At 38.7% G+C, this 14,170-nt stretch overlaps 1 protein-coding gene across 1 annotated transcript in view; it reads left to right on the top strand.

The window, feature by feature from the left end:
• The window catches only part of TMEM132A (transmembrane protein 132A), a 520,664-nt gene that overhangs the window by 200,057 nt on the left and 306,437 nt on the right, over nucleotides 1–14,170 (top strand). The window contains exon 5 of the mRNA XM_044082204.1: nucleotides 9,100–9,246. Within this exon, the coding sequence (XP_043938139.1) occupies nucleotides 9,100–9,246 (147 nt within the window). The remainder of the gene's footprint in view (nucleotides 1–9,099; nucleotides 9,247–14,170) is intronic.

Here is a 14,170-nt window from a genome sequence, read left to right as displayed (position 1 = left end):
ACCTACTGGGATATCCTGAGAGCTCTGCCTACCAAAGGCTCAACTTGGGAAGGTTAGGCCAGGAACAGGCCCAACAAAGTCTGCTCAGGACATCCCAGATGATAAAGACCCAGGCTCCTAGCTTTTCCTCCCCCCTCCAGCCATCCTGCCCTGACAGGTACCACACAGCCTTCCTGACATACACCAATTTCTATCCAAAAGTTATGCTGCTGACCTTCCCTCAGCTCCAGTTAAGCCTGGTTGTACACAAGCCATGCCTGGGAAACCCTTCCACAGGGCCCAAAGGCCTAAGGGGTGCTGGCCTAGTAAATACATCTCCTTCGGCCCATGAGGGAAGGGCTCTGTCAGTCAAAAAAAAAGGTAAATACCTATTTTCGCCTGTTATCTCTTATGAAAAGGGTCAAAAGCTATCGAACAACCAGACATGAAGGCTGAGCCAGGATTTGAAACACAATGTAGAATAATAGGCAAAAATACTCACATGGTTTTGCAGGATTTGAAGAGTAGTGTTCAAACAAGTGAGCTATTGCAAAATTTATGGTTGTCACACGTAGAGTGCCTGGTTCAAGTGCTGAGCAAGAGGGTATCATGTCAAAGTAGGCTTACTGACGCCTTCAAAAGGATGCCTTATTTGGGTCATGTCAGAAGTATCATGAAAATGAGGAAGCAAAAGGCCTGAAATGCCCAGGTCAAAGCTTTCCTGCAGGTTCAAAAAAATAAAGGGCTTAGTAATGCAAACTGGAAAACTTTTTACAGTATTGCCCGGAAAGAGTAAGAATGCAAAGAGGCATCCCCAGGCACTGCAAATTTAGAGGGCAAACACAAGGCTTTTCCTCAGGCAGCTTTAGGAAAGAACCCTATGGTCCTGCGACTAAGAGACAACTGCCAATCTAGAGAAAAATTGAGGCACCGACTACTAGCTCGGCAGTAGGCAGGCACTGGCAGCCCCTTAGGGAGTGGAAAGCTTATACCCTCAAATGGCAGGGCATTATAATACAAAGGACTCAAGAAGCTAAACCAATGCATATCCTCGGCACAAATTCCAGTTCATACCTTTTATAAAAATGAAAGGAATGCCAAACCGCCACACAAAAAAAAAAACAGCATGCAAAAAAGCAAATTCAAAGAGGCCTAAACATGAAAGCTTGGCTCAAGAGGTACCTACGACATAGGTATTCCAAACAAAAGCAAAGGCTGGCTTCTGTAAACATGGGCAGAATTCAAGAGACCCATTTTAACTATCCATCCTAAAAGAATTTCTCACCTTGCACTAAACCTCAAATGCTCACCATTTGAATCAGAAAATTTTTGTACTCTAAGGATGGAAACATGAGTAACAAAAGCAAGGAGTCAGGGCATACCTGTATGTCCCTCACTAGACACCAACTGTAAGAAGATACCTTCAGTACCGACTTTACACCAGAACATATCACCTGCATGCCCAGCCCTTTGGTTCCCAATTGCCCACCTCCTCATGCTTAAAATGCTGAAATCACACAAAATTACCGGCATCAATTCTGGATACAATTCTTGTTTTATTACTATGACTGCCTGATCCAATGGTGACAAAGGCACATTCTTCTGAAAACAAGGGCTTTTATGTATCTGACATAAACTCTAGGATACAATGGATACAAAGAGAGTCAAAGACTAATACAAGACATACTTATGTTTTCCTGGGTGCCAATTTGGACACAAACAGTTTTATGGCCTCACGCGTTCAAGAGAAGTTAGGGGGCAACTAATATAAAGGCAAAACTTCTAGCCACACACCAGCCAGACTGCTGCAAAGGAAAATCACTTGGGAAACATGTTCATAGCAGGGTACATAATCCTAATCAAAGCTGCATATGCAAAAACTAAACTACTGACCTCTGGGCAAAATGTCTCAACAGCCAGTTTGCTGCAGTTGCAAACTAATAATACCATAAACAGGAATTTCTTGTGGAAAACCCAAGGTGGCCAAACAAACAGTCTCAATTCAAGCCTCACAAAATCAAGTCATCACAACAAATCAGGGACATTTGAAGGTGGGGAATTGCATGCAGGGGCAGGACAAATGGACCCACCAGAAAAGCACAGGTTCAAAAAAGTCCGAAAAACAGCCTTCCTAAAGATAAAAAAAATTACACAGGAGATACATTTTCTTGCATTCAGGCAAATAAGAACATTACAACCCACACCAGCCAGTGGGCACATAAACACAACACCAGAACATGCATTTAGCCAAAAGCAATAGACTGGCCAGCAGCACTTGGAACACCCAGACAAGCTTACAAACTTTACCATAAGGAAATCTCCACAGAGGACTACTACAAAACACATCATAGACAACCCAAGCAGGAACACCACAGATCCAATACCATGCAAAGTTGCCGAGAAAAGCTTACAGAAATATCCAAGAATGAAATGGCCAGACAGCACCTAAGCAGCTTCATGGACAATCAAACCACACAAGAAAACTCTCAAGATCTTCCATCCAGAAAAAAGACTGGACGCCTCTTCAGAAGTTGTCATCAATGAGTTGGATATGAATGACAGTTCCATCCTTCCCCTGTAAAGTCCACATGAAGATCAGAAATAAGACAGACATGATCCATCCTCATTGCTCCGGACTGGCTCATTGCACTGCTCCCACTCCTGAGAGCGTGCCGATTCCACTCATGGACCCTCGCCCCAAGATACAGATGATTCTGATTCAGCATTGTTTCCAAGGCTTTCACACAAAGTCCTCCTGATCAATCTAGCCGCATGGAAGACTATGGTAGCATCACAGCAGGTCCTGGTTTCTGCAGCACCCAGGATGACATTTTGGAGGAGGCCAGAAACCCCTCAACTAGAAAGCTTTACCTCTCAAAAAAGCATGTGCTGAATGAGAAAGGGTTGCCTGGCCTTGAATTTACTCTAACAGCCAGAATGGTTGAACTGCTACAGTGGACTGCAAAATGCAAACTTTTCTGCTGGGCCATCAAAGTCCATGGGCCAGCCATTTATCCAAAACTATTCTTACTCTGCCAAACTTAACAGTTTTCAGGAACTATAAGAATTTAAGATCTCCAAGGAAACAACCAATACCTGCTTGGATCCAGCTTTAATTTCAAGAACATCACGACTTTACCCTTTTGAACCAGCAGCCTCTATGCCTCATTTTGATTTTGAACAGCTTCTTCTTATTACAGCTTTCCTCGACCAAGCTCAGAACTACAGTAGGGGTTCAGAGCTAATTTCTCTTTCCATCAGAGTTTCATTATTTATGCCTTATTCTTGTGCCTCACTTTGTGGTGCCCATGTAGCTTTACTCTTTCCATCAGCTTACCTATCAGAGTTGCCAATCCTCAAACAAAGGGATAGCAGCTATTCCTTGGACATCCACTTCCAACTTCGCTTATTATTTGGACGTCCTTAAACCTTCAGAAAATCAGAACAGCTTTCTGTAATCAGCCCAAAGTTTGCTATAAAATCATCTAAACCTACAATCTCAAAATGTATCCAAGGTTGCATACACTTCCTTTGCTATTCACTTATAAGTTTCATGTACTGCTGGCTTTCCAAAACTCTACAGACATTAGAACGCCAGCCACCTCCTGCCTTCCTCAGAGGAGTTCCTACAGCTGATATTTTAGAAAAAGCCACTTGGCAGCCCAGCATTCTCTAGGCACCAAGCAATTCACCATTATACTCCAAATCTAGAGCAGGCTTTGTTACTGCCACAGGCTAGGCTGCAGCCTTCCTCCTAGATCCACCCCTCCTCTACTTCCTAGTGCACCTACCACCTTTTCTATTCTACCAGCCTGTTATGACTACCAGCTGTATGCATCGATGAAATACTCACAGTTTTGTAGTGCCTTCTAAACCATAAATGTGGCTGTTATGGCTGCTACTGCAAACCACCCTCTCCTCCTCTATCCTTCTACCCCCTTTATAGTATTTTGGCTAGCTTGGTCTTTATGACTGGTCTTTCTTTACACAGCATATAAGTACGTGTTGCCTATGTAACTGCACCCTTGATCTGGGGGCAAGGCAAGAAAACTGGAAGAAATGGCATACTGGCTTGTTCTTTCATACTTTTTTTATGGTGTATTTACTTGCAACTACTGGTCTTTGATTATATTGCATTGCATTATTACATAATTTTATGTATTGCCTTCCTTCATGAGCACAGGAATGGTGGTTATGACTTTATAAAAAGTTGAGCTGGCGTCGGGGCATTTATGGTAGGTACAAAACTGTACTTTTCAATGACCAGTGCTTTTTTTGTCTTTTTTCCTGGGCTACTGCATCTGGTTTTTCTCACATCTATTTTTTTAACTATTGGTAATGGGTGATCCCAAGTGATATAAACTCCATCATGCTGTACAGAGATTTGTGGTTCATGTTTCCAGTCCTTCTCAACTACTTCAGTGTTGTAGTATTTATGCAATCTCAGTGCAACCGTCTTGCCAAATTATTGTGCCTTTCAAAATACAGTCCCTCCAAAATGAGTTTATCACACCAAGCAACAAAACAGTTTTTCTTTTTTTAATAGAAGATGCATTTGTTTCTCTCACTTTTTCAATGTTGTTGTCTTTCGGCTTTTCCTGGTTAGGGGTCGCCACAGTGGATCTCCGATCCTCTAATGATTGGCAGTAGATTTATGATGAACGCCGAGGTGCCAGCTCGACATTTAACCTTCAACGAACACACGCCCATTTACGCATGTCTTTCGAATGCCCACCCAACCGCGGGGAGGACATGCAGACTCCACACAGAAGGCACTCCCCGCACTCCAGCCGAGAATCGAATGGAAGAACCTCTTGCTGTGAGGCAGCAATGCTACCACTGCACCACCGCGGATTCTCCCACTTGTTCAGTGAACTTTATAAACCAATGTGTACATAGTCCAGTATCCTGGGCAGCCGTTATTAACTTTTCATCTTTTGGTATCAATTCACCACTCCTTAACCATTCTCGTGTCAAATCCCGATTGATATAAGGTTGTTCCAGGTTGCTGCTTATGACAGGGGACAGATGAGCCTGGGAATTGCTACCGCTGCCAGTGAAGGTAGGTTGCTTTGCTTGGTGTATATTCCTACTGTCATGATCTGGGCTTGTATCCTTTCACATTAAACTTTCCTAACTCCTCCTTTTCTTCCTCCCTTTTTTCTTCATTGATAGACCAATGTCCGCAATCTGGAATTCTTCCCCTTAAATGTTCACATGAAGTCACTGGTGCAGAAAAGCATTGTGTTCAGTAGTCAGATCATTCTGAGATACAAACTTTTCTCTCACTTGCATACGTTGTTAGCTCATTTAGCCTTGTCTTTCAGTCTTAAGTGTTTGAATTCAGATATTTGAATGTCCCCTTTTTAACTGTCATTTACTAGTTTACATTCTTTTTTAACATGACCCACCTGATAATCCTTGGAACGTGTCTTTTACATTTTCGTATTTCTTTTATTCTTCTCCCTTTATTTTCTTTTGTAGAAGACAGGCTCATTTAACTTTCCTGTTTGCACGCAGTGCTTAGTTTCTTCTCCTTCTTACCTTTTTTTATCCATGATTAAGCTTATATTTCTACCGATTTGTTGTCTTAACGTGATATCTGTCCAACTAGCTGTGCATTTTATTCTTGACCATCCAGGTACCATATACCATGTTGTCGCATGGTCACTGCTAGCAGTTAGATCCTTAACAGTCATGTACAAAGCCTGGTACTTTCCCTGTCTTAGCCTCTTTACCTCTCGCTTCCTCATACCCTTCGTCATCACCTTATCCTTATCCTTATAGCTATTGTTAAGCATTGTGGAAAAAAAAAAAGGGAGCAGAGGATTTGGACTGTGCATCTGTGTACCTTTAATTTGTAAAGAGTAGTGGGAGAGAGAGAGTGGAAAAATATATATTTTTAAAGAAGTAAATGAGTATACAGAGTTTAACCAGTAAGGAGTGTGAGCATAGCCAAGAGTCATTTAGGTAGTTTTAGTTGTAGTGTAAAGGCTACAAAAATGAAAAAGGAAAGAGAATCCCATTAATCTTCGAGAATCTTATCAAAGACAGAAATTTCTCTAGAACTGAGCACTTACCGAAGCTATATGATCTTTAATACAAACATAGCCAAGAGTCATTTAGGTGGCTTTAGTTTAGCGTAAAGGCTACAAAAATCTTTAATACAAGCATCTTCAACTTACTAAAAAATTAAAAAGTACTGCTGCCTGTTTTTACACAGCTTAACCCAGCACCAGGTAAACTACATTTTCTTGATAAGTCGTTCCTGCACAACTAGTTTTCCTTTTTTGATTACTGTGAGCTTGTTTGACATGCAGCTTTGCCAGAAGATGATTTGATGATTAGAAACTATTGATGCTTCTGCATACTGTCATCCTGTTTTATTTTACGGACCACGTCACTGAGAATATTCCAGAGAAACAAAGTAACTCTGTTCAGATTAAAACTTTCTATTCAGCTTGCTTTGCAAGTATGTGATTATCTTCCATTGTCTTTGTGAATGTGGCTGGAAAGGCGCACTCTTAAAATACAGGCTTGGAACTAAGCATTCATTTGGGAAGTATTTGTGGGGAAATCTTTTTTTCACCATGCTAGAGTTGGGTTTAGAGGTGTGGCATATGCCCTTAATGTTGCTAGTGTCTCAGCAGTCCAAGACATACTAAATTGCTATAAATATTCATTTCTGTTTTTTTTTTTTTTTTTTTAATTAACTTCTAATATCTAGATCTTCCCTTTCAATTTTACTTTACTGAACCACAGAGATACAATGCTGCTGAGTTTTGAGAAACTGATGTTAATTTTTACTTAAATTGTACATTAGAAAAAGTGTAGAGTGCTGCAATAAATACTGCTAGATTTCAGTAATGGCAGTCTGTGAAAGTGTTCACTATTTCTTAACAAATTGTCTAGTAAGGGAGTAGTGTTGTATGTTGTGGCTTTCCTAGGCTCTTAAATAACTATTTATTTCAAAAACTAAAAATAAAAGCATATTTTTGTAATTTGTTGATGTTTTATTCAGCATTAATATTCCTGCATCATTTACTTGTTCAATATTACTTGTAGTTTGTTCTACCCCACAGATATCTTGATAGCTGTTTGCCTTAGTAATATGATTTTGCTTTTCAGATAAAGTTCTTTCTGCCATTATGCGGTTGGTGGTTGTGCCCCTCACATCCATATAGTGTTAACATTTTCACTGTGATCTTGGATGAACTCTGGTAAATGCAGCACTGGCATTACACGAATCCTATTATTGCATACATTTCTGAGATCATACAACCTGAAAGTGAGGTGATTAGAGTAGTATGGGTGGAAGTGCAGGGGGAATGCAGTTTCAGACATTCGACATTCCATTATTGAATGCTTTCTGACGTGCTGCTCAATCCTCTGTAATATGATTTCTGATAACATGTGGAGTAGAATGTTAATGAGCACCCAAATGCATTTGGTATGTGGGTGCGGGTATTTGTCTGTATAAGTGTGTGTGTGTGTGTGTGTGTGTGTGTGTGTGTGTGTGTGTGTGTGTGTGTGTGTGTGTGTGTATGAATGTATGCATGTGGGGGTATTGTGAATGACTGAACTGTCCAAATGTCAAATGTGTAATACTGACAAAATATGTTTGATCATTCACAATACCGAGAAAAAAAAATAATTGAATAATATTGAGGGAGGAAGACTATTTCCTCTCCAGATATTAAAACTAACCCCCCCCCCTCGTAAAAGTAGCCTCAAATTTGTCTGAATAGTGGTAGTGCTATGAGATGGTTTTAATGATGGTAAAGTGTGGGTTTAGGGCTAGCATCCTTTACTAAGATGGTGTAGGGGCACATATACATACATTATATATATATATATATATATATATACACACATTATATATATATTTATATATATTCTGCGGTGGTGGTGTTGCGGTAGTGTTGTCGCCTCACAGTTAGACATTGCACGTTCGATTCTCAGAGCGTCTTCTTTGTGTCGACATGCGTGAATGGGTGAGCCAGCACGTAAAAATCTACTGCCAATCATTAGCGGACTGGAGTTCTGCTGTGGTGACCCCTAACCGGGGAAAGCTGAAAGATAGTTTATGTTTATATATATATATATATATATATATATATATATATATGTGTGTGTGTGTGACATTAATTGTTTTGATCTGCTTTAGCTGAAAGATTGTCTTGTGGTGAAAAGCTGTGATAAATTTGATTGTAATTCTTTGTGTTTTTCTCTTGTATCATGCTTGTGTGACCGTGGAGTTAGTACATTTAATTTATGGAGCTTTGGGGGCAGAGCCCGCACATTAAAGTAGATTTTTAATTTTTTTTTTTTTTTATTAGGTAGGGTTATGATTTCAAATATAAATGGCGTGTTTTCCATCGTATTGGCTTAGTTGTTTTTTGTCTTCATTGTTATTTATCACAGATACAGCTGCACAATGTAATAAGTACGAGTGTGTGTACATACAGGTGGGTCGGGGAAAGTTGGTCTACTTTAGCTGACACTGTTGGATGAGAACTTGCAGAACACTAGGCAGAGACATTCTCAGTTATTTTCCCCTGCCTCCTCTTGATGTTTCTTGTTCATTACCATTCCATCTGTTGCTCAACTTGTTTGTTTCTGAAAAACAGTCTTTTTACACTTGTCTTTGTTTTCTCTTGGAGCCTAATGCTGTTATCATATATTTTATATGCTTACATGAATCAGACACGTTTTTAAAAGTCCACTGCACTGGAATCCAGGCCAGTGTCTTTATTATTTTTGTACCTAGGCAGAACCATGCTATGAGATGACATCTGGATTACAAGATGACTACCTCCGCCAGTTTTCCTACAGATATATACAATGATCAGCATTGCTGCCTCCCTAATAGTCTCTTGCAGAATTTTTGTATGCAATCTTTTCGTTAAGTTAATATTTACAGCTTTTTTTACTGGTAAGTGTTACTGTTTATTTACTAATCATTTAACCTGTTGCTGAACAACTAAGATTGATCAAAAAGGCTAATCATTTTAGGATCATTTGTTTATAAACTATGTCATGGTTAAGTTTATGAATTTCCTAATAAATTGCTTATCCTGTTTTTTATTTTTTTTTTTTTTTACTTGTGTTTCTCTGTAGATTGAAACTAAAGAAAGGGTTAAATGTCCTGTCTGCTCAATCTTCTGATCCAGATCGGTGGAAGGTGAAGCTGGAACGGTCTCATGGCTCTAAGCACCATGTTGCTGTCATTACTTGTCGTCAGCTAATGGTTCAGAAGGAATGGAGGTAAGAAGTAAAGCTTGAGGAAGTGGAATAAACACATTTTTGCCTTTTCTAGTGATTTTTTAATGCATTTAGTTATGTACTTGGCACTTGATAAAATGCTGCCCTTAGAAACAGCTGGAACTATTTATTTGGTTGAAATTAACCGTATACCAGTGATACAGTGGCTTGCTGGATACTTTACTGAAGCCAGGCTAAAAACAGAATAAAAGACTTGCATGGACTTGGACGTTTTGATGCCAAAGGATTTTAATATTTCCCACCATGTTTTTCTCAAGTCGGTGTCCTAATAATTTCTTACTGATACATTCCTATGCTTTACTAGCTGTAATGTGGTTTAAGTTCTTTTGATTTAATTGCCAAATTTGGATTTTCATAGAAGTGCCAATATATTGTGACAGGTTTTGTGATGCCAAGGGACAACAATTTCACAGCAGTGATGGAAGAAATCCCTGGTTTATATACAGGCTAAGGATCAGGAACAGAGCAAACTGGGCTTTGTTGATTTGGAGCAAAATATAACTGGTGCCATGGGTAGAGAGGTGGTAGATGAGCGAAACATTTCAAGACCACAATAATGTGTGATATGGACAGTAGTCTCTCAGTCTAGTATTGTGTAGATACACAATGTGGAGAACAGTTGTATGTGCAGAACCCATGTAGTACAGGAGTTAAACAAGTTTGGGGCAGAAACATTATAGGACATGCAAGGGTAATACAGGGCAGGGATAGCAGAAGCAAAAATGGTGTTTAGTAGGTTTACGTCAAGGCAGAGACAGTGATACACACTGAGTGCTTAAATCATACAGAAAGAAATGAAGTTATACTGTAGAGCAGGCTTTCCTTGGCCATCAGTAATAAACCTTTGCAGAGTTGTGCTAAGAGAGACAAGAGCCAGTAGAACATAAGAACCGGGGACTGCCATTAAAATTAAATCATGCCAACATTCTAGAGTCATAAGGTCCACTTCACAACCTGTAAAGCCCCTAAACATTTTAGTAAAAAGTGTTTAAGTGGACAGGACAACAGACAGTAGGTCATTTGTACTTGCTGCATGAGGCTAAAATTAGAAATGCTTATGAACAGGATAAAAGGACTGCAGGGCAGATGGGAATGAACTGTCTTAGGAGGTCTTCTGTCTTTGATATGAAGTAGTACATGGTGGGAGGATTTTCATATTGCTTTTTCTGAGTCTTGGTAAAACTCACATGGTTAGTGAGGTTCTGCTTTCATGTGGCAACACACTACAAAAAATCAGTCACTCTGTCATTATATATATGAAGTTTGTGCCACTGGATTTTGTGGTTGACAGATTTGTGGGGGGAGGGAGATGTGAGATTGTTTTTGAATTTCAGACTGCCCCTCTCTACGTGGCAGGTCCAGATTTGTTCAAGTACCAGACCAGGTATACAGATGTGAAGACAGCATAACTAATGATTTAAGTGCTTTAGTTAAAAAAAAAAAAAAAAACAACATAGGGAGCCTTGATGCTTTTCACTTGGAAGAACTTAGAATTCTGCAGTGCTATTATTGGTTAAAAGAGCCTAAAGGTATATGAAAATACACGTATATCTATTTTTTCTCTCCTGTGATTGTTGCAGACCTAGTAGATCTGATATCTCTCTGTCTCTCTCTCTCTCTCTATATATATATATATATATATATATATATATATATATATACCTAAATGCTAGAGTATAGGAGAATGATTTCAATGCATAAGAATTATACACGCATACCACTCAGCTGTCCAGAAATTTGCAGAATGTCCATCTTTTTGCCTCATATTTTTGGTGTGTTCCTCATAAAATCTGTTGTTTTCTGTCACATCTTTGATGAATGCAGTCCCGAGAGTAAAGGCAGACAACTGAATTTCAGACTTTGTATCCTTCCAAAAATGCATGCTTTGCAAAACCCGCTGTTCTAGTAACTGTCTAGAAGCATTATTTTAAGTTTGTTCCCAGATTGTATGCTTTTGTCCCCTTGTAATTTTTAGCCTTGTCCAGAATTCTTGAGCTAAGAGGTCGACTGGTATGATTACGCATTTATTACAGTCAGTGAAAGACTATAGATTTGTGTGATGTTACTTCATCCCATCTGTATCTACAACTGAACAAAAGATTCCTAAATATGTTACAGGAGTTAAAAGCCAGAAATAATATAGCATTAGTGGAAGACTAGCTTTCATTTTGTTCACTAACTAGTGGAGAGTTACCTTGCACAATTAATAGCTGGTTTAAGATCAGAAGCAAATCGAAAAACCCTTTCAAACCTCAAGCAATATCCTACAACATCCTTTATATGATATTAATAAATGTGAGCGCCATTTAGATGATATCCTTTCTCTTATCAGCTCAAACTATGATGATATCTGTTTTAAATTAAGAATAGGAAAAAATGAAATAAAAACAAACATTTTTGGATATTTTTCATTTGGAATTGTACAGTGACCAGTTAAAATTTGAAAAAAGAAAAACTGTGGGGAACTCTTCTGAACAAACCAGAAAATAATCTTGCACAATTAGTAGTTTGTTCCTGTTCATGTGGAGTAAATTGCCAAAACCCCAACAAGATCCAGCATTTTATTTATATGGTGTTAATAAATGTGGGCTCCGTCCACAGATTACGATTTCTGTTGTCATCTTCAGTAATGAAGCCATGTACTTTAAGAATATGGAGAAATTAACTGAAACACTGAAAAAAAGTAATCAAGCCACTGCAGTCAACGAAGTAGAAAGCATACACGGACACCACAGCTTAGCTCTTTCGTTCCTTTTAATAAAATTAGAACTTCTTCAGAAAAACATTAACCCTCATACAAACACACTTTAAATACAAAATATAAATAATCACGTGACTCTTAATGTCCAATAAAGTTATATAATGACTTTGCGTTCCTTAAAGTTGTAAACATCTTGTAAAATAATGACATAAAATAAAAGACAGTAAAATAAACTTCAAAGTGAAAATACATACAGTTTTGTGTGTGGATGTGTAAAGAAATAAATATACTTATTAGAGTTTAACTGACTGCAAGAAACATTTTATATTAATAGTTTCATTAAGACCAGGTTTCTGATCAGCAGTCTGCATAATCTGCCATAGGCTTTCTCTACATTCCAATAGTGTTTTATAATTACCACAAAAAATTTCTTGATGTATCTTTTCCAAAACAAAAAAATGAAAATTTCTAGGGTCTCCTTTTCTAATGGCCAGTGTGTGTTCATAAATCCTTTTACCTAGAGTTCGAATAGTCTTTCCCACATAAAAACTGTCACAGGAATTACAGAAAGCACAGTACACAACATTGGTACAGTTACATGTACAAAAATCTCTAGCCCATATTACCCTGTGGACATGTTTAAATTCTACAGAAGAAGGTTCATGATGTATCTACATTGTCTACAATCTCCACAGGGAAATGTACCTTCTTTGGGTGGCCTCTTGTCTAAATTTCTATTGTGCCCCCTTTCAAAATAGTTTGAAAATTGACAGCTCTCTTGTATGTAAATAACGGTTTATTACCTGTCACTTTGATTAAATCAAGATTGTCTAACAATACCTTCCAGTTCTCAGAAATAATAGCCTTAATAAATTCCATCTGATTGCTTATCAGAATAGGGAAGGCCATACAGTAATTATTGACTAGCGAACTGTCATTAGAACGTTCTTGTACTAAGGGCCTAATGAAAGAATTTGGTGAAGACAAAATAGGGCAAGCTGATGTGTTTCTTAACTTAATAACTTAATTGGCTATTCTTTTCAAACAAAATAAGTCATAACCCTTACTGAGAAAGAAACTAACAAGTCTATTTGTTTCTACTTGAAAGACTTCTTGCTCGCTAGTCAAACGGCCCAACCTAATAAATTGGCCTTTGACAACAACTTTCTTCATATGGCTAGGATGTAAACTCTTCCTATGTAAATACTGGTTGACAAAGGTAGGTTTCCTATAGATAGTACTAGCATATTTCAAAGTATGAGTATCAAAGGTCAAATATATGTCCAGAAAGTTAATTTGGTTACCAAAGCCACCTAGAGTAAATCTTAGGAAATTGGTACTCGTGTTCAGATCATCTACAAAAGAAAGAAAACCTGAATGGTCCGACTTTTATTGATCATTAGGTAGTTTGCCTTTCTGAGTTTGAGTTGGTGGTTTGTTTGGCTGGACACACTCTTTTTCCAGATGTACGAATAACTTTACAGAGACTATAACAAATACAGAAGTATCTGATGCAGCTGTCTTAAAGTTATGTTTTCATGGAGGAATCCTAAACCACAAGGTATATTTATCCATAGTTTGATCCCATGCACCAGATTGCCAGAATCACATTTATCCCCTGATGTTCTTCGTGTTTCACTGTTGCAGTCATCACATTTGGGTTATCTGCCTGCCTGAATATCAGAGTCTTGGGATTTCTGTGTCGGATGCTGTCGCTTCTTCCATGACGTCAGGTCGTCGGGGGTATAAATCATGCAGCTGATGCCATTACATCAGTCTTTCTTGCCGTGCAGTGCCCGAAGCAGAAGCAGTTTGCAAGTGCCAGTCGTCAGACTCCTGAAATTTTCTTTTTCGAGTTTCAGACCTGAAGTCTTCAAAAAGATAAGTACCCCGTTGGGGATCCTTTTTGTTGCTCTAACCGATGTCAGGAAAAAATTAATAATTGTCTTGTCTGTGGAAAGCAAATACCTCATAGAGATTTTCATTCTTACTACGTCACCTGTTTAGGCCCAGACCACGACGTCCCTCACTGTCAGTTTTGTGCCTTGTTCAACGCCAAAACAATTCATCACTGGGCTATTTTTCTAGCTAAATACTTTTGTTCTCGATCTCCGTACTCTGAAATGGCTTTAAGCCATCTGACTACCGATTTTCCGAAAAATCATAAGGATAAAGACAGAGACAGACAGCATAGGTCCAAAACTG

This window comes from Protopterus annectens, chromosome 9.part0, assembly GCF_019279795.1.
Source record: "Protopterus annectens isolate FY-2018-M chromosome 9.part0, PAN1.0, whole genome shotgun sequence".
Lineage (NCBI taxonomy): Eukaryota > Metazoa > Chordata > Ceratodontiformes > Protopteridae > Protopterus > Protopterus annectens.
This window is presented reverse-complemented; position numbering and strand designations above follow the sequence as displayed.